Source organism: Hirundo rustica, chromosome 1 (genome assembly GCF_015227805.2).
Source record: "Hirundo rustica isolate bHirRus1 chromosome 1, bHirRus1.pri.v3, whole genome shotgun sequence".
In the NCBI taxonomy this organism is placed as follows: domain Eukaryota; kingdom Metazoa; phylum Chordata; class Aves; order Passeriformes; family Hirundinidae; genus Hirundo; species Hirundo rustica.
In genome coordinates, this window is record NC_053450.1 from 62,364,415 (window position 1) to 62,383,491 (window position 19,077).

Genomic DNA, 19,077 nt, shown 5'->3' on the forward strand with positions numbered 1-19,077 from the left:
CTAATTTTTGTATAGTAAGTGTCTAAGGAGGTAGTTCACCCCTTTGCATAGCCAGTTTTACTCTGCAGTTAGCAATAGCAAGGCTCATTCCATGAGGAAGTTTGATATTCACACTCACACCCACAACAAAATGCAGAGTGCCAGCTTTCTTCTTGGAAAACAGAGCAGACAGGGACAAGGTCCCTTTTTTCCACAGAGCTAGGAGCAACAGTGCCGGCAAGATTATCTTTTTAAGTGAAACCAACTGTTCAAAAAATATACACCAGACCTCCCTGCAGTGCGGCTGTACATCAACCAATTTCATTGAGAATTTTGTTTCTGAGAAGGCTGAAGGTTTTGGCTTCATGATCATTGATCTTGGAAATTATGAAAAAGAAGGGGGAGACTTCAAGCTGCGAAGGTCTGTGCTGTTCCACAGAAACTGAGGTTGCAAACCATGGCGTTTTCCCCATCCCCTGCCTTTATGAGGGGGTATGGAGTACTTTAACTTTAATCTCTCGGTGCATGTAAAAGTCAGGTCAGTAACAGTGATAGTAATTTAAAATAAGAAATGTACATTGAAATACTTAGCACACCTGAAGAACTCACTGCTTGCTATGAAATAAATCATCCTCTGACCAATTGAAGCTAGAAGTAAACATTAAAAAATATATATTTGATAGAAGCTATATCTGGTGCTACATGATATACTCCATGGAAACTGTATCACTTTTTGTCAAGCAAAATGAGAAAATTAAATACTATATGAAGAAAATCTATAGGCAATTATGCTCTAGCACATAGTGTTCTGCTGTATAAAAATGCAAATAAATATCTTATTTGAACATCAACATTTTCATTTCAATAACTAAACCCTGTTTTAGGAAAATTTAGGAAAATGCCAAATCTTGCAGAACAGAATGCAGGCCATATTACTGAAGAACCAGAAAAATCATATAGTATTTCACTGAAGACAGCTACAGTTCTATACAGAACTGAAGAACATAAACTGACTTTGCTCCAAAAAGGCTTCTTATCACTAGTAATCACCAAAACACCGAACAAAACCTTCAGTGCATCCTACAAGCAAAATGCTCTTTCCCTTTTGCATGTGATTATAGTAGAGTGGAGATGAACAATTTACTATTGACAGGAATACTGTTCCCTTCCCAATCTCCTTCTCTTGCTTGATCCTGCCCTTCCGCTCAGTGGAGTTGTTGCTCCCAGTCTGACGACATTAATTTGATTTGAAATGTCACTGATATAGTAAAACATTGACCTTCCCCAACCAGAGTTCCCTAGTTATTATTGCTTAAGCTGTTTCACTTCAAGTTGGTTGTACACCAATCTAAATGAAAGAACTGGCAGGCAGAATACTTGAAATCAAACTAATTATATTTGAATGATAGATTAACAATTAGCTGAAAGTCTTCAAACAATGTATATAGATAACCAAGTTATGCTCTTCTGTTTAATGAACCCGAGATATTAAATACAATCATACAGGTTTTGGCAATATTGTACAAGTTTCACACAGATAGTAATGACTAACATTGCTTTAGATAAGTGCTTGAAGGCAACTCCATTTAAGAATGAAGAGAGCAGTACAGTCCTGCACCCCATGTTAGCATAGCAGTCATGTTTACAAACATATCTGATGTCAGGGCACTGGCTCCTGAGAGTTGCAAACAGCATTCCATAGTCCAAAGGGTGTCTGTCTCATAATCCCTGAGGCTGTGACTGGTCAATAATGATGATGATAGGAAAAAAAGAATTGGGTTATGGATTGGCCCTGTACATCTGTGACTATGTATAATAGATTTTAATTACAGTGAAGCTTGGAAAAAACACAGAGTGGAAAACAAAACAATTCTCTTGTCTGGTCAGTTATGTTCATAAACCCTATGATCCTCTGTAAAGAATAATAGTATTCTAAAAGATCTCAAGGAATCTGTAGTTATAATATTCTCATTTTTCTCTCCATTTATCCAGAACCTATGCTTTCATCTAATTCCACTTTTACTGCTTCATTGTTGCCTTTCTCACAATCTCATCTTTCCAAAACATAAATACAATACCTCCTTCCCTTTTCCTCCTGCTATTCCATATTTAATGTGTCTTCTTTTTTATTCTTACTCCATAAATGCACAAAATGCATTGCCTACTTACAATGAACTTTCCTATTCCAGAAGTCTGGAAATAACCTGGAGTCATTTCAGGAGTTTCTCTTTTCCACTAATAAAAAACACAATTTACTCAAAACCCTACTCCTGCCACATTTTTTTCATATTGTGGGTAAAGCAGGAGTATGCTCTTCCTGCTTTTTCTGTGAGGGCCCTTAAGTGATAATACAGCTAAACAACATTTTCCGTAGGTCTTCATTTTGCTAATATGAAGTAATAGCTTTGTTATTGTTTTCTGATTAGATGAGTTGGTATAAGATAATGGAAATAAATTTTATACTGTTGTACATGAAACGATGAGAGTGATTAGGCTGTAAAGTGACTGCTAAATCAATCTTGGAAATGCAGCAGATTCCCATCTCCCTTTGACATTGCGAGTTCCATTTGGGTTAACGATGGCTGTCGGCACACGCCGAGACAGAGGGGGAGCCCCTTCATTCAGTTTGCATGGCTTGACTTTTGTCAGGAAGACAACACTACAGACATCGGCGTGGATGGCAGAACAACACCAACACGGTTTGTGATATAACACAAATTCACACATTTTCTCTAAAGCTGAGTGAGTACATACTGTATTCTCTCTTGCTCAGTGAGGACAGTATGGCACGTGTGCTCAATGACTCCTTATACTGATTGCTTCAAGTCTAGCAAAGGGACATCATCGTCACCTCCTCCTTCTTTTCTTTCCTGCTTAAGGACGACTTCTGGGATAGTCACCCCTGTTTCAGTTGACTGGGAAGCACCTTTTGTTCCACTATTCTTGTCTTTCTTAACCTTAGTGATCACTTCTGTGTAAGAGATTTCTTCAGTGAAGGGCTCTGCTGCTGGGAGCTCAGAGGAAATGTGTACACTGGCTTCCTGGATCCCCTCCTGACCTTCGGCTCCTGTTCGTTCTTTACTTTTTTTATGGATCTTGAATGTCTCCTTTGTTGGAGCAGCTTGTGAAATGGTTTTCTTGATCCTTATTCCAGATTGTCTCAGTCTCTCTCCTGACTGCCTGATCCTCTCTCTCCTCTCCGGGGTCACTATCCTAGTTTGGAGCCTGTTTACCTTCTTGCCAAAATTTTGTCTTGTTTTTTGGATATTTTCCCTTGAAAATGCCTTTTTGATGTCATCAATGCGCCTCATGCCTGATTTCTTGAACTTGGTTGCTTTGCTTTCTTCAATATAATATTCTTCATCAGAAGACAGATCATCAGGTGGGAAGAAATCATCCTCTATAGTTTCACCTGCTGTCATCTCTTTGATAACAGAGAGGGATGAAGGACACTCGGTTTCCTCCTGTGAATAAAAGCAAAGAGTCATGTTCCAGCAAGTGTGTGTCAGAAAGATGGTGGTTCAACCATTCTTTTTTTCTTTTTTTTTTGGTTGGCTTGCCATTAATTAGTGCTAACTAAAATATAATACTGTAAGAAAGTAAGGTAGGCTTGTACCATCATACTCAATCTATGCATAACACAAATGGCAAAAGAAATCTTTACCAAGTTCTCTAAAGATATTATATTCCTGATCAAAATTTTCTTTTCACTGTGGTTCTGCCTGAAATTAATTAATGCAATGGTCCTATGGCCTTTGATGGTTTTCAGAGCAGATTCATCTTGGTCTTCTTTTTTTTTTTTTTTTTTTTTTTTGAGCTTATCTGCTTCTTTGGATTGGACCTAGATCCATTACTCCTCACCAATAAAAGCAGACACTGTAGACAAAAATGGCTCATGGGCTTGTGTCAGCTGTACACTGTCCAAGCAAATGCCTCAGTGATATGAGTAACTTCGGTCTACTACTATTACTAGTGCATTATTGACCGTTTGGAACTTAGCGAACGCTGCTGTTGCTGCCCAGAAGGGAATGAACACCACCATATTACATGAGCTGGCTGCCCAAGGGGACAAGTCAGTAAAGCAGGGAGATGTTATTTGGTAAACACAGTAACACACAATTCATTGCTGAGGTGAACTTGATTTGTTCCATCTGGAAATGTTCGCTATTCCTGAGCAAGCCCCTCTGTGTCCTGTGGTGAGTTTGGTGCCTGTTTGAACATGCAGAATTATAGGTTTATATGACACATCTAATGTGTATCAACAGCATGCTTGGAAATGGTGACTATCCTAGATATCTTAGCACTAGGATTTCATACAGCCTCTCCAAAGAAAAATTTCTAGAAGCTCAAAGCTAAAAAACATGGAAGACTTCCAAAAACTGTCCACAGTAAACAAAAAATTTACCAAGAATCAGCTAGTTGTTAAGGATGTCAGAGAAAAAAAAGGGAAGGAAGTTTATGGCAATGAAGAATCTATCTGAATTTTATTCTTATTCCTGAGAAAGCTGTTTACATGATCTGCATGGACAATACAAATTTGTAGCTCAGTGTCAGTGAGTTACTTCTATCTAGAAGTGCAGTGTATGCAGAGTAGAAAAATCGTAACTTGTAGGAGGGGTATGGACAATGCCACCCCCTTCTTCCCTACTAGGTTTTTACATGCACGTGCCCATGCTCTTCTCCCAGGAGGAGCAGCCCTTTGGGGTGCAAACAGGTACAACAGCTGTAAAACGCTTTTCTAAGCTGTTTCCCTTTAGTCATAACTACTTTAGCTGGCTTCTGGGGTATGGCAGTGTCAGGACTTGACCCTTAGTACCCTTATCCTCCTGATGTACGCAGAGATTGTAGATGCGAACCAATGAATACCAAGTAAGGCTAACTGAATATTTTGCTGTGAACTTCTTTCCAACCAAAAAGATGTCTGTCATTTTTCACAGTGATTCACTAGTAGTGAGTCATGTTATTTTACTGAGTGTTAGCAATACATAAAATAACATACATTGAGCTATTTGACAGATAAAGCCCACTTCAGTGTCTCTCATCATGCCTTGGCTTCATTAAAAACTCTCTTGTAAAATAGTTGTTAATACTTAGAAAAAATAGGGACAAATTATGTTACATTGATTACAGCAGCATGTTGTTCAACTCATCTGTCAAAATCAGCAGGAAGAAAACTACAATACTTTGCTAATAATCTTCATTAACATGTGCAAATTAACATTAATTATATAAAGATTTCTGCATATAAACATAATCTCTTTATTTCTGAAAATTAACTAAAACACAGCTGGATAGTAATTCCTCAAAGATTTTAAATTATACTCCACTCCTTCAGCTGATATAGTGACAAAAATATTTCCAGAACAAATATTCTAAAATTTCAGTACATACAGAGATTAATACAATATGGGGAGAGGAATATGCCTTTCATATGAGGATTACTTTTCAAAAGGAGGGGAGGCAGAGACACTATTTTCTCTGCAGTATTTAAGTTGTCTATCTTTGGAAGAAGAACTTTTCTGTATTTTTTGTCAATCACCAGATTTTTATTGTATTTACCTTCAGTCTGTTAGCTACAGAAGAGAGCACTTCAGCTTTCCTACATACACATTAGAATCGAAAGTTATTAACAAGAATATGTGAGATGAAGATCTTGTAGATGAGACACAGAAACTAAGCTGCTGATCCTGAGAAGCATTTACATTCTCCTACAGACTCTCAACATGAACTTTGCCAAATCTTTGATTTTTTTCTTTTCCTTGGTCTCTGCACACATCCTGCAGAATCAAAAGTAGCAAGGCAAAACGTTAGTGTGAGTTTCTATCTCCTCTCAAGATTTCTGGATGTTACCGAAGTGGAAAGTATTAGCCAGCCTGTCTAGCATGTTAGGAAGGTTTTGAAATAAAAATTCAGTTATTTAGGCTCAGTAGGTGAGCTTTTTCATCTGCTTCATTTCTCTCTCTCCTGCTCCTAACTCATTTCTTCTTATCACTAGATGTCTGTGGGGCAGAAAGAAGAGAGAGGATCTCATTCTTCCTAAGGCAAAGACAAGAAGCTTTAATACCAGGTGGGAAACAGACAGTGTCAAAACATATAGCTACTTTATATACTCACTAAAACCGAAAGACCAAACATCTGATTTCAGCAGCATAGAGCAAAGCCCTAAATTGGGTGAGAGCTTTCTCCTGGTCTGTAAAGCAGATGGTACTGGGAATAGCAGGACTGGGCAGTCCAGTCTTTGAGGAGGGTGAGAAGGGAGTTGAGCCATTGATGCTGCTGCTTTCAAGTTTTTGTTAAAAATCTGCTTAAGCATTTTGCTAGGAAGAACTTGTACCCACCACCACCACTCACGGGAGGTGAGGGAGGATCTAAAATGAGGACAGGAGATTATTTCACACTAAACATTATACCAAGCAGTCAGTTATTTTTAACATAATTTCTTGAAGAAAGAGGCATGCAATCATAGGGGCTGTCTATCAGTTAATACATAGGACATTTTCTCTGCTTGCCTCATCTACTGGCAAACACCAAAGACAAGCACAGCCCAGAAAAAGAAAACAAATTGGTGGAAGCTGAACATTCCCTTTCCCTTTCATCACTGCTTCTCGAAGAAGCACCTGCAGAGGGTTCTCACATTGGTCCTAGTGTGTTTGTTGGCCATAATTTCTCATTGGCCATAATCTCCTGAAAAATTGTCCACCACTCAACATACTGGAAACAGACCTTTCCAACAGAACAATATTTTTTCCTTCTCTTCCAAGAAAAAAGTTGGTAAATCTGTCATGTAAATGTTTAATTTGAAAGTTGTTTTTGATTTGTACGAGAAGTGTTACACACATGTTCATATTATGCATCTCCCACCTTCTCACACTTACATGGCCCCTCTACTAACACAGAAACCTTTGGGCAATTTGAGAATGGAGCTGGGTTCTGACACAAAGGTATAAGTGGTCTTCTGCGCAGCTGGCTATTTTGGGTCATTCTGTCTGTCTTCCCCCAATCTGACATCAGTTCTGAGCAAGCATGTCACTGCTCAGGTACCTTGCTGTAGATCTGAACGTTGTGAGGGGAAAAGGGTGCTGAGAAGAAGGGTTGTGTGTTATGAATGGGTCTAGGAGGAGAGAGTAGATGGTGTGTTGAAACTGGAAATATTTTGGAGAAATGCATGTGTCTGGAAGGACATGAAGCCTGAAAGAAAAAAACTTCAAGTTTTGTGGTCACAAAGGAGGGACTGAAAGCCTTGGTTGAATGGTAAGGGAAAATCCTGGAGACCTTTGCAGTTGTAGTTGCGGAGTATATAGATCCGCTGCTTAAGGAAAAAACTTAAAGGTGTAACACCATAACAGAACAATTGCACAGTTCAGGAGTGGCTGGTGAAGCCCCTGGCATGACAGCTTTGCTATGACAATATCTTAAACCTGAACTTTGCTTTTTCCTATTTTTTGGATATTTAACCTCTCAAATATGCTTAGCCTAAGAATTTTGAGTTCTTAAGGGCCTGGCTGAATACAAAGTAAACATATAAGTAACCCTCATCTTTGATGAAGGAGGCCAGCATGACATTGATTTGAACAGATGGCTCCAGGGCCAGAGAATATTGAACTAACAAAGGCTGACTCCATCACCGGCATTTTCACCCCCTGCTCTCATTTCAATTTCATTCACAATTAGAAATTTTTCAAGGGGACATAGACTGTGTCTTTCAAACCCTCCTTTTGCTCTTCAAACTTTCCATCAGCTGCCAAAATGCTGGCTTCTCAGCACCCATGGGAGGGAACAGTGACCAGTTTGCAGGCCCGGCAGGCATCTTCTAACCACAAGGAAGGGATCAAAGCGGTAGCATTTTTTCCCATAGGCTATAGTAAAGCATTTATGGGGGGAGGCTAATGCCCCTGCTCCTCAACCATGCAAAGGGAAACGTGCTGACTTTTCCACCTCACTGAAACCTTAAAACCAATAAGTAAATAATCTTAAATGTGCCAATGTCTCTAATCAACCCTATGGGACTCTCAAGGTGGCAATGCTCAGATAATTGAAACCCACAGGGGAAAAGAGGCTGTTTCAGAATGTGCCTTCTTGATAACCCTGCCTGCACAGTCAGGCTCTCCTCTTCTTTGGGAAGAGAAAGGGGGAAATGGCAGAGCAAATTGTTTAGCAATGTCTCAGGTATTTTTCAGCCATGGTGTCCTGGCAAAGATCAGGTTGGGTCTAAAAGCAGCCTCCACTTACTGCTGCACTAGGGAGCCAAAGTGAGCTGCTGGAAGAATGTCATGCCTTCAGCAAGGACTCTGAGGCTGGGAAGAGAAAAAAGGGTTGAAAAGATTCCCTCGCAAACTTATTAGATAAATTTCCTCTCTTTGGGAGCACAGATGGGATCAATAATTAATAGCAGCAGTACTTTTATTTTCCTTAAGAAAATGTGTGTTTTTCAGTTTGAGTTCACTTGATTTGCTAAGCAAAGCAGTGACATAATGTCACTGTAAAAAAATACTTAGGCTTTATTTAAGTACATGAACATTTTTAATGATAATTTCAGTAATAATTTTATTATGTCATTTGAAAAGAAAAAATAATGGAATATGAGGGCATTTTAATGAATGTAGCAAATTCAAGAGCTTTACATCCTTTGTCCTTTCCTGTTCTTTGGTATATGTATTCAAAACTTTGTATTACAAGACTCAGACTGGGCTTCCAAAACTGGCAGAGAGAAAAAAATGTAATGCACTGTTTCACACGTAAATATTTGCTAGAAATTCTATAAACTGACTTTGCGTTCTATTTTCAAATAGCTTCAAAACGTAACTCTAAACAGCTTTAAGAAAGGCAACAGTTATCAGCTCTCAACTGTTACCTAATTTCAATCAACACCAGCACAACAAAGCTTTTTAAAATAAAAAAGAAAAATCTCAGAAAATCAGAATGACCAAATAAATAATTCATTTTTATATATCTAAAATAACATATATATATATATATATGTATTTTATATATAAAATCAAGACTCACAATGGCCCTAAAGAAACTTCTCTTAGCATAAGTAGGGAGGAGAGACAGATGAAACACCGTAACTTGGAGTCATTGTGTTGCACAGGGAAAGGTCACAGCAAATGATCTTTCAGCCTTGGGGTGTATGACATGGAAAGTGCAGGTGATGATTAACATAAGCACAGATGGGACTGACTGGTGATCACCTGACAATTCTGAAGCAGAGCACGAAGCAGCAGAATGGTCAAAGGATACCCAGCACCTGCTCTGGCACTGCTGCTGTGTCTATGACAACTGGTGATGCAAATGATGGGCAGGAAACTGCATTGCCACAATGTTTTAAACAAATCTTAGAAATTTGCATGTTGGATGAATGACTTGTTATTCAGACTGGTAGCCAAGGTAAATCAGGAAAACATCTACTTGAAACTGCACACTAAATCCACACGAAACCACTGATGAATAACCAATTACAAATCATTCGGTGCTTTTACTCATATTCTAACAATTAAGAGTGAAGCTTAATAAATCTCAAGTGATGCCCTCATTTCTTCTGCAAATATGTCACTTCAGAATCTCTGACAGAAGGCCAAAAATCTGCTCCGATGAGAGAGATTGTTTTAAAAGACCACCTAAGAATTTTTATCAGGTAAACACTTCAGCATATAAGACTTTATGGCTAAGTGTTGTTGCTGCATCTATAATTATTTTTACACAATGGAAAACCAGCCTAGTCAGAACAGTCAACTCCCCTCATTTCTCTTTTGTGAAGCCTAATACACATCCCTTTTATTTAAATTCTGACAGAAATTCATTAATTCAACCACCAGCATACAATGACTACAAAGGGACTCGCCTTGTTCTGCCATTATTGCTGTCTGTGGCTTGCAGCAGTCAATGAGCAGCCAGTTCCCAGTTACACCACATCAGGGGAGAAGCCCTTGGCTCCAGGCTACCACATGCTGCATAAAAAGGACGACTGCAGCTTCAGGGGAAAACAAGAGCTTCACACTTCCTCTGCTCTGCTATTGCTTTATGGAACTAGACCAGGGAATAGCTCTGAAGGTCACCAGTTTGATTGCAGGCTTGCAATCAAACTGGTGAAATTTCTCATTTCCAAGTTTTCTGGAAGCCCATTGCAAGGAAAGGAGAAAAAACATCACAAGGTGTGATAAGTCAAATATATATATGTATATATATATATATATTTGGTAATGTTTTGATTCATTCATTCATCACATGATGACTGCTCCTACAAGTCAGCTAGACTAGGAAAGAGTTCTCAAGTACAAGCAAAAACCAGTTATCAGAAACTGCTGAACTTACCTGCCCAAGTAAATGTGTCTCCATGTGAACTCATTCCTGAACAACCTTTTAACTACATGGAGAGAGAAGATACTTAAAATATAGAAACTGTATCCAGAAGTAGAGGTCTACAACTTGTTGGATCAAGTTCCACACACTTCTCTCTGCTTACGTGAAAGGAATATACAGGCCAAATGTACAAACATCTGTGTTACTGATGTCAAATGAATGCCTGGCAAGATGAGTCCTGTCCCAGATCCTAAACTTCCTGTTTGTGACTTCACATACTCCTGATCTCCTCCATTCCTGTGTTGTTTCGATCTTTTTTTTTTTTTTCCTGTACTAAGGGAATAATTGCAAGGTTCAGCTATTTTCAGTACTGCTGAGAATATTAATCCCAACCGCATGTCCCCAGTCAAGTCCATTCCCGAATCTGTGCCACAGGAGTGAAGGGTTTTGCTGAACAGCTGGATTGGATGATCTCAGGAGGAATTTTCCAATCTAAGTGATTCTATGAGTCCATTCTGAGATACGCATGTGCCCACAGCAGTCAGTTGCTGCTCCTGGTGACAATTCCAAGCAGCCTCTAGGATCATGGAGAAGAGGCACGACACAGGAGCCTCACGTTGTAACTGCACTTCTCTGCTGACTTGCAGAGCAACCCCAAGGGAAGCCCTAACCAGGGGCATCCAGTGCAAACGTAAACTAAGATCAGCTGTTTCCACCACTCAGTGCTAAGAGGTGGAGAAAAATCAATGGCAGCTTTGAGAAGAGAACAGCCTGTTCCCCAGTGAGTGCCAGCCCAAAGGAACAGGTCTGGGGGCACCAGATCCAATGGTGTTGAGTCCAGTTTGTAATCTGGTATGAACAAAGTCTTGTGAACTATGCAAGCTATTTCCTTTTAGAAACACAGAAACAGCCCCACATCTGGGTTGGTGTTTTTTTGTTTGTTTTTGTTGTTGTTGTTTTGTTTGTTTGTGGGGGTTTTTAAATTTTTTTTTTATTTTATTTTCCTTTCTAATCTTTCCTTGCAAACATATAACTAGAAACACAGTTTTTCTTTAGCTGGTTGATAGCTCCCCATGAGTGGCTGCTGCACGGCATGGGGCCAGCTCGCTGCACTTTGAACTGGAGCACTGGGCTCGACAGTGCAAACAAAGGGCTCTCATGACACCCTCTGAAAAAATCATTGGGTTTATTTTATTCTCTGTATCCTCAGCAAGGCAATTACCTATCCCAGCTGTAAAAATATTTATAAGGCTTCTGCCACAAGACTTCAACAAAGGCCCTGTGAAACTGAGCTGCTGAGGTCGGTGTTCTGCTGTCAGATATACTCAGTCAATTCACACCATTTTTTTTCCCATCCAGTTTTCGGGCTACACTTTAATAACAATTTAGGTTTCTTCTCTTCCTGTGAGTTTTAGAAGACAGTTTTTTCCAGACCCTGTTGTCTCCAGGACTGAACACCTCCATTTATGGTTTCAGATCAGAACTAAAATTACAGGAATTAACACCATGTACACTAAAATTAGCATTATTCTAGCTGTAAAAGTAATTTGGTTTCTTGTCTATATTTCTTACTATGAACTGACAGGTTCCAATTTTGAACACATTTTATTAGTATCACACCTTTTCTGTACCAAGATTTTCAAGGAAGATATTACACAGTTGACAAAGGCAGCCTTAGAAACACGTTTTGAGAAACCCATTGCAAGCTTCACTTCGCATTTCAACACAATGCACTGCCACCTGTTGTTTTTCCAGATAATCTGTTATGAGGTAAGATACAGGTACATAAATATGAGAAAGGATAAGACCTCCTGCGTTTCTGAAAAACAGAAAAGTGATCAAATATGAGCCACCTAGCACAGTCTGCTCTGGGTGAGCTATTTAACTCCACGCTACTAAGAATTTTGATCTGCAGGGCCATTTTTGAGCCTGCCATTCTTATCCCCAAATGGTACCAAATTAATGGCAATCTCCTGAGCTCCTGAAACCCTGATTTCTACTGCCACTTCAGATGAAAGTGCTTCCTCAGGTTCCCAGATTATTATCCCCATCTTGATCTCACCTTTCTTGCTGTCTAGTCATTATAACCACAGAAGGTCAGTGGACAGGAGAAGACACTTATATTTGAACTTGTTTATGCACAATATCAGTGACCTCTGCAAGGCTGCTTCTGTGAACCTCTCCCCGTGTGTGCAGTGGAGCAACCACAGGGCAAATAAATCAGTTGTAACCCTACTGCATAGGTCAGTCAAGCCATAAGCTTACTTGGTTTACAACAAGTCCACTAATTTTAAATGTCAGACAGCAGTGAGCGAAATAAATGCACGTGTCCCCCCCAGTTATTCATTTATGGTGCTTATGTGACGTAACAATAGACAAAAGCCCAGTAATAGTAACATGGCATTCTGGTGCCTGTACAGTTCCATTTAAATAGGAACTTGCAGAACATGCAGAAAAGCAAATGAAACTAGTTCATTCAGGGTAAAAAAAAAAAAAAAAAATCCCCTTTAAGTTCTGAATAATTTAGTCAGAATGATTTAAACAGTTAAATGCTCTTTGACTTCAGAGAAATGATAGCTCTTACAGCTGGTTATTCAGACTAACCTGAACAGAAATGAGCAGTGACCTGTACAACCTACAACATCCTTTTTATTCCCTACTACAGTCTCAGGGCATATAGCATTCCAGGGTCAAAGACTTCACTAGAAAGTCTGAAGTAACCTGGCATTTTTAATCATACAGTCAGCCTAGGGAGGAGAACTGCCTGCTACCAAATCTTTTCCTCAACCACATGGCCTTCTAAAAATGAACACTCTCAATTCCCTAATCATTCTGCTCAAAGATGATCACTTTGTCTTTTTTTAATGTGAGGATATCGCAAACCCTTTTCATCATTGCTGAGACCCCTTGGGACAATCTCCTTCAGCCAATGATCTTTTTCAACCTGCCTACTGCCTCCATCAATGATAAGATCAAAGCTATCCACTTGAAAGAAAATCTTTAGTATTTAATTGATGTTTCCTTTTTCTTCATACGTTGATGTTCTGGCAAAAGTTAAAACTAAAACCAACATGTCCTCACTGGTGTAAATATTCTATACCAGCAACACATGGGTCATTGGCCCCATCTCAATGTTCCAAATAGTTCATCAGAAAAACTCCTCACTATAGAAGAGCCATCAATCACAGCCACAGAGTAAACAACTTGGTTATATCCATTTGTAGAGTATAGCACAGGGAATACACTGGTTCCGTAGCTATTAACAGACTCCCACTCATCCTAGCCAAGCTCCAATCATTCAGGTCTTGGCACTGCATCAGTGTGCCTACCCTGGTGTAATTCAGCAGTGTGAAAATCTCTGTACTTGAGTGAAAAAACCTCTCATAAATGTACCTGTGCCTTGAAGTTACAGCGCACTTTTGCCTGCCTAGATTGTTCCAGGTTTTGAGAAGTGCTGCAGTTATCCCTCTCCAGAAAAGTGCTAAATGGTGGATCCCAGAGGGTTCCACATACCTGCCTCTCCTCCTTGCACGTGGGAAAAGGTTGTTCAGTCTACCTCACAGAGAGAATGGAAGTTAAGGAGGGAGTCATTCATATTCTCACTGACAGTCCTAACCACTGTAGGAAGAGGAAGCCAGAAAGACAACAAAAAATGCTGTTTCCCTTCCTGAAAAGAACCACCTAATCAAACATACGGAACAGGGTGCAGGCCATTCTTGTCCAGCAAAACCAGCAGAGAGACCCTAAACTCCTACTGAAGGTGATTCTAAGAGAAAATGCACAATGTGAGAGTCATCTTTTGCATGAAATACCTGAAAATATCAAAGGCTGTTCTTTACACCTGCATGTAAATCCATTTTGACAATATTTTCCTATATTTTTAAATAAATAATGGCTCATGTCTTGCTAGCAGAAAAATTTACAACATGTAATGAATACAGTTTTAAGGACAAATATTTTCAAGGCATTGATTCTGCTGCAGTCATTATGGTAAAGGCCCATCAATGAAACGGCATTATGCCATTAACCAGGGGAGTCACAGAGATTTATTACCTTTAGCTGGGAAATTATTTGCAAGCAAAAAGAGAAAGTGCCTGTTTTCTATTCCGTGATGGTGATGCAGGTTGCAATAATGGTGATAATAGGACAGATTTGGTCTGTACTTTCTACTGAACAACCATAGTAAGTCATTCAGTCAGAAAATCTGAGATGCTCAGTTTGGCTGTATATGGTACTAAGAGGTGATAAAGAGGTGATATTCCCTACCTTCAGCTTTTTCTCCTTTTTTCAGCTATTTTTTCCCAGTAGTGGAAAATGAACTACTTAAGAAAGCTAGGTTATAAAGATGCATTTGTCAGCTGTACACGGTGCTGAATAAACTCAGTGCAACACAGGTCCATTCATTGCAAATGATGTTATTTATGTACAAACAGATGCAAGACCAGGGTGTAAAGCTGAGTGATGGGGGTGCATTGTGTTACTCATGAAGGGTGATATTTCCAAGAACACCTAATGAGGAATACAACTCATTTGAAAGAAGCTTTGGCGACTTGCTGGTAAAAAAGGAGCAATTATGCTTCTGGCAAAAGATAAAATACTCTTACTTTCTACTGACCTGGGAAGCTGGGAAGTTCCAGCAAAGGCAGGATCAGACCATTAGACAAATGTGTTTCACAGCACTCATTGACAAGATCCCAGAACGTTTACACTGCTTGTATGGATGCAAGTGAGACCATGCTGTTTCATGAAACTTCTCTTGAAACACAATTATTTTGAAGCACAATGAATATCCTAGAATAAGGTCAGTGAAAGAAACCATATGATTTCCTTGCCCACTGTGATTGAAAGAGCGGTGCTATGATAAACCATTTCCAAGGTGGATCATACAAGGGAGTATTTGTTGTCATGAATTTAATTTGTACATATGCTGCTATATACTGAGACAACGAAGAAAGTCCCAATTTGTCAGCAGTATGAAAGCCTGGGCAACACTGCAAGTTAAACAAGCCATGTTTTGAAATTAGTGTTAGAAGAAAATCTGTGTTTCAGAGAGCTCAAAAACACTTTTGCTATTTGCACTTCTACCCAATACGGTGAAAAAAATAACAGAGATGAATGTCAGGCACGGTTTGTATGACAAGATTTAAAGAGCCTGCTTCATATTACCTTTCGGAGAGGCAGCAAATAGTCCTTGCTGATCTGCAGTTAATCTTACACGACTGGCTCAGAAACCTACCCACACTAATAATAGACCCTGTGTGCTGCTGCCAGTAGGTTCATGCTGAAAGGCATTGGGGAGCACAGATCAGTGTTAAAGAAAGCATAAAATAACTCCTATATTGGACAGACTGCACCTTTTGCTTCATTAACCAGCAGCTACCAGAAATCACCAAGGAGGTGGCAAAGCGACAGTAGCACAAGGAATTAGGTTCGCGGTTACCTGATAGATCACGACTCGGAATTTGTTTTTTCTCAGCATCTCCTGTTGTTTTGCTTCCACCTTCCTCACACTGGTGCTCTGCCTCTCCACGCGCGCCCGCACCTCCTTCATGGTGGAGCTGACCTTCTGGGTTTTTGCCAGTAACTTGTTCACTGTGAAGCCTGTATTGCCATGAGCCTGGGCCAGCTTTAAAATGTCAATCTGTATGGTCTTGATGGCATTCTCCATCTCCCTGTGCTTTTCCTCTATCCTTTTCTGGCTCGCCTGCACGCTGTCAACAATGTTGGCCACTTTGTCCAGGACTGTCACAATCGTGTAAGCTGCATCTTGCTCTTCTTCCTCCTCGATGACGCTGGAGAGACGATTTTGGTGTGTTTTGTCCGCCTCCGAGGTGATTTCGCGGCGATCCATTTTGCCTGCCTTCAGCCAGGTTGGAGCGAGGCGAAGTTTCGGTGATCCTGCCAGAACGATTCTGGCGCTATTGCAGGGAGCCAGGGCGACAGCTGGCTCCGGCGATGCTCAAAGTAGGGCGTGAAACGCCGCTCCTGGAGCTTGGTCAAATACTTCTGACTACAAAATATCCACACATGATTGCTCAGATACTTTCAGCAACATGAAACCCCTAAAATTAGGAAGCAATATCTGGAAAGGAACATACGTTTAAAGGGTCACGCTTCTGTACTGATGAAGTTATTAGTGTTAATCCAGGAAAGTTAAGTAACTTGCTAATTAAGCAGGAAAGCAAACTTGCATATTTTTAAAGATCTGCTTTTGTTTTCATGTTACTGGAGTGCTTTCCTCTGAGGGAATTCAAAAAGCGGTCAGGAAAATCAGCATGGTTGTTTCTCTTCCAGCAAAACAACTTCAGGTCTTCAACTTGCTGCAATTACCCCGTGGGGTAACAAATAAACACACTAAACCAGAGGCAATATAGTGAAAATGTTGTATTGTGACATGCTTTTCCAGTTCAAAATGTTGAAAGCATTTTTTTTTTTTAATTGAACAAATTTTTAAATCCTACATGCAAAATTCTGAAAGCCTACACTACATGTTAAAACAGCTGAACACATCCTATTCACACTTTATCTTGGGATCTTTCAAACGACAACTAACAGTCTATTAATATAACTATGACCAGTAGACTAAGTTGGATGGACTTCTTTAGCTCTTGAAAATACTCTCTACAAGAGCACTAGGAATTCATTCACTTTTATTTTTTTTTTATTTTAATCACAAACACTATACAATCTGTATTGTAGGTGTTAAAACATGTATTTTCTTTAAAAAAGTTTAAGAAGTAATAAAAGAGTTTTAACAGTGATAAAGCAGGCTTTATTCCAATTATTTGTGTTCAATAATTCAACACCAATTTTTACAATACCTAAATCTACTAAGACCTACTTCTTTTGGACCTGTGCCATCTGTTCTACCAGGTAACTTTCCAAATTAAGAAATTTATAATTTTCATCTTTAAAAATAAATTGTTGGAATTATTTATGAAGATGGCAGTGCTTAGACCCAGCCCACACATTTTATAAATATATTACAACTACACACAGCACACAGCTTCACAGTTCATGCGATAGGCAGTGTCTAAAAAATCAGTTACTAACTTCCGAAAACATTTAAATATCTACGGTATTTAAACACAGTGTTTTCTAGTTCCTCATAAGAAAAGTAAGCTGTAAACATTTTTACCTTTAGTTCATGCCTTGTTTGTTAGGTAATGTGGACTTATTTTGTTGGTTTGTTGGGGTTTTTTAAGTCTACAACCATGGCTGGAATAAATCTGTGTTCCCAAAAATATTACATTCCATGGATAAAGCACAAGTCTATTATATAACCATGTGATACAGATACAGAAAATGAACTACTGTATTCAAAAACATAAAAGTAAAGATACTAAAACAGTCCATAGCTGTTAGAGCTGACGCTTTCAGAATACAGACCAACATTGTTACACTAAGAATGTTCAAAAATAAGGCCTCTGAAATAAATATTTCCATTCTTTAAAAAAAGATATAATAAAAATGTACATCACATGGTAAATGTAGGTATAAAAAGCACTAAGTTAAACCATTCTGGACGATGTATCTGAAGTAAAATGGCCTAGGTTTTGCTTCTGCCGACGTCCTCTATTGTTTTTGGGGCATTTTCTGTTAAAAAAAAAAAAAAAGAGGAAAGGAGGGCTGGCTTTATATATGCAACATATAATTAAGCCTAGCAATCATGCATTGACTTAATTTTCTGTACTTAACAATGTCAAGGAGTCTATGATCTGTGCTGGCAAGTGGGACACTCCTGTTGTTCAGTACTGGACTGTGACCTGGGAATGTCTGTAGGAACCCAGATCATGCAGAAGGGAGCCCTGCTTGACCTTGAAATTAAAACCAACAGGGTGCTACATCCTTCAGCCTTGATCCATCAAACATCTTCCATGGGGAATTATTGCATGAGCTTTACTCTATACATATTTCATAATTAAAACCCTGTGGATGGTGAGACAGGATCAATCAGCCTTTTGAAGTTCTGGACCTCCAGGTGCCTTGCTGCTCACAGCAGCCCATGAGACAGAACCTACCCAGGTTTCTCTGTGGGGTGATTCTGGTGATCCCTTTCTTGGGGCCAGACACAAAACTGAAAGGATTCACAAAAGCCAGCAATTCTGAATGGAATGGCACTTACTCAACCAGGCAATGAATGATGGAGCAGTCCTGCTGGGATGCAGCAAGATGTGAGAGACTGAGAGCTGGGAGTGGTCATACAAAGGCTGCAAAAGGAGCTAAACCACACCACTGCTTTGGCCAGCAGGATGTTGAGTGAAAAAGGGAATGACATCAATTTCATGAGCCAAGTAACTCTTTTACATGTGCAGATGGTGTTTTATACATGTGCTAGTGTCTGTTAGGTTGAACTTTACAAGGGATACAGGGAAAAGGCCTGTATTGTTCATTCACACGGTGTCCCTCTACATCACTGAGTTCTGAAACCCATAAACTAACGCAGTAGCAGAAAGTTTTATGGCCCAGTGTAGGTGGAGCTGAAAAAGTGAAGGAAAACTTGAGGAGGAAAAGTCAAATGGTGGCAGAAATGCCCAAGTATAAGTCTTAAAGGCTTCATGCACCTATAATGTAGCTAAGTCATTCTTAATCTGTCTCAGAGACCTCAGTGCTTGTTTGGTTCAAGTCCTAGAACTGAATGCCTTGTCATCAAAAAGAGCTCATGACTCTCATCTCAGTTTTTACACAGGGTGAGAATCTGAAAAAATCCAGAAACCAAAAATCTGTGCTTGTGTGTCTTTAAGTTTCATAAAACTGGTTCTTACGGTGAGCGTCTAATATTGGGCCTGAGTTGCACAC

General features: G+C 39.5%; 2 protein-coding genes across 2 annotated transcripts in view; both read right to left on the reverse strand.

Annotated features, from left to right (window-relative positions):
* Nucleotides 1-1,356: 1,356 nt before the first annotated feature.
* Nucleotides 1,357-16,510, reverse strand: CAVIN4 (caveolae associated protein 4). Its single transcript, XM_040082041.1, has 2 exons — nucleotides 15,719-16,510; nucleotides 1,357-3,443 (listed from the first exon to the last, which is right to left on the reverse strand). The coding sequence occupies exons 1-2, from the start codon at nucleotides 16,127-16,129 to the stop codon at nucleotides 2,787-2,789; spliced, it is 1,068 nt and encodes a 355-aa protein (XP_039937975.1). The 5' UTR covers nucleotides 16,130-16,510; the 3' UTR covers nucleotides 1,357-2,786.
* A 137-nt stretch (nucleotides 16,511-16,647) lies between these two features.
* The window catches only part of TMEFF1 (transmembrane protein with EGF like and two follistatin like domains 1), a 113,539-nt gene continuing 111,109 nt past the window's right edge, over nucleotides 16,648-19,077 (reverse strand). Inside the window, exon 10 of the mRNA XM_040082029.1 lies at nucleotides 16,648-17,874. Within this exon, the coding sequence (XP_039937963.1) occupies nucleotides 17,790-17,874 (85 nt within the window). The 3' untranslated portion in view covers nucleotides 16,648-17,789. The remainder of the gene's footprint in view (nucleotides 17,875-19,077) is intronic.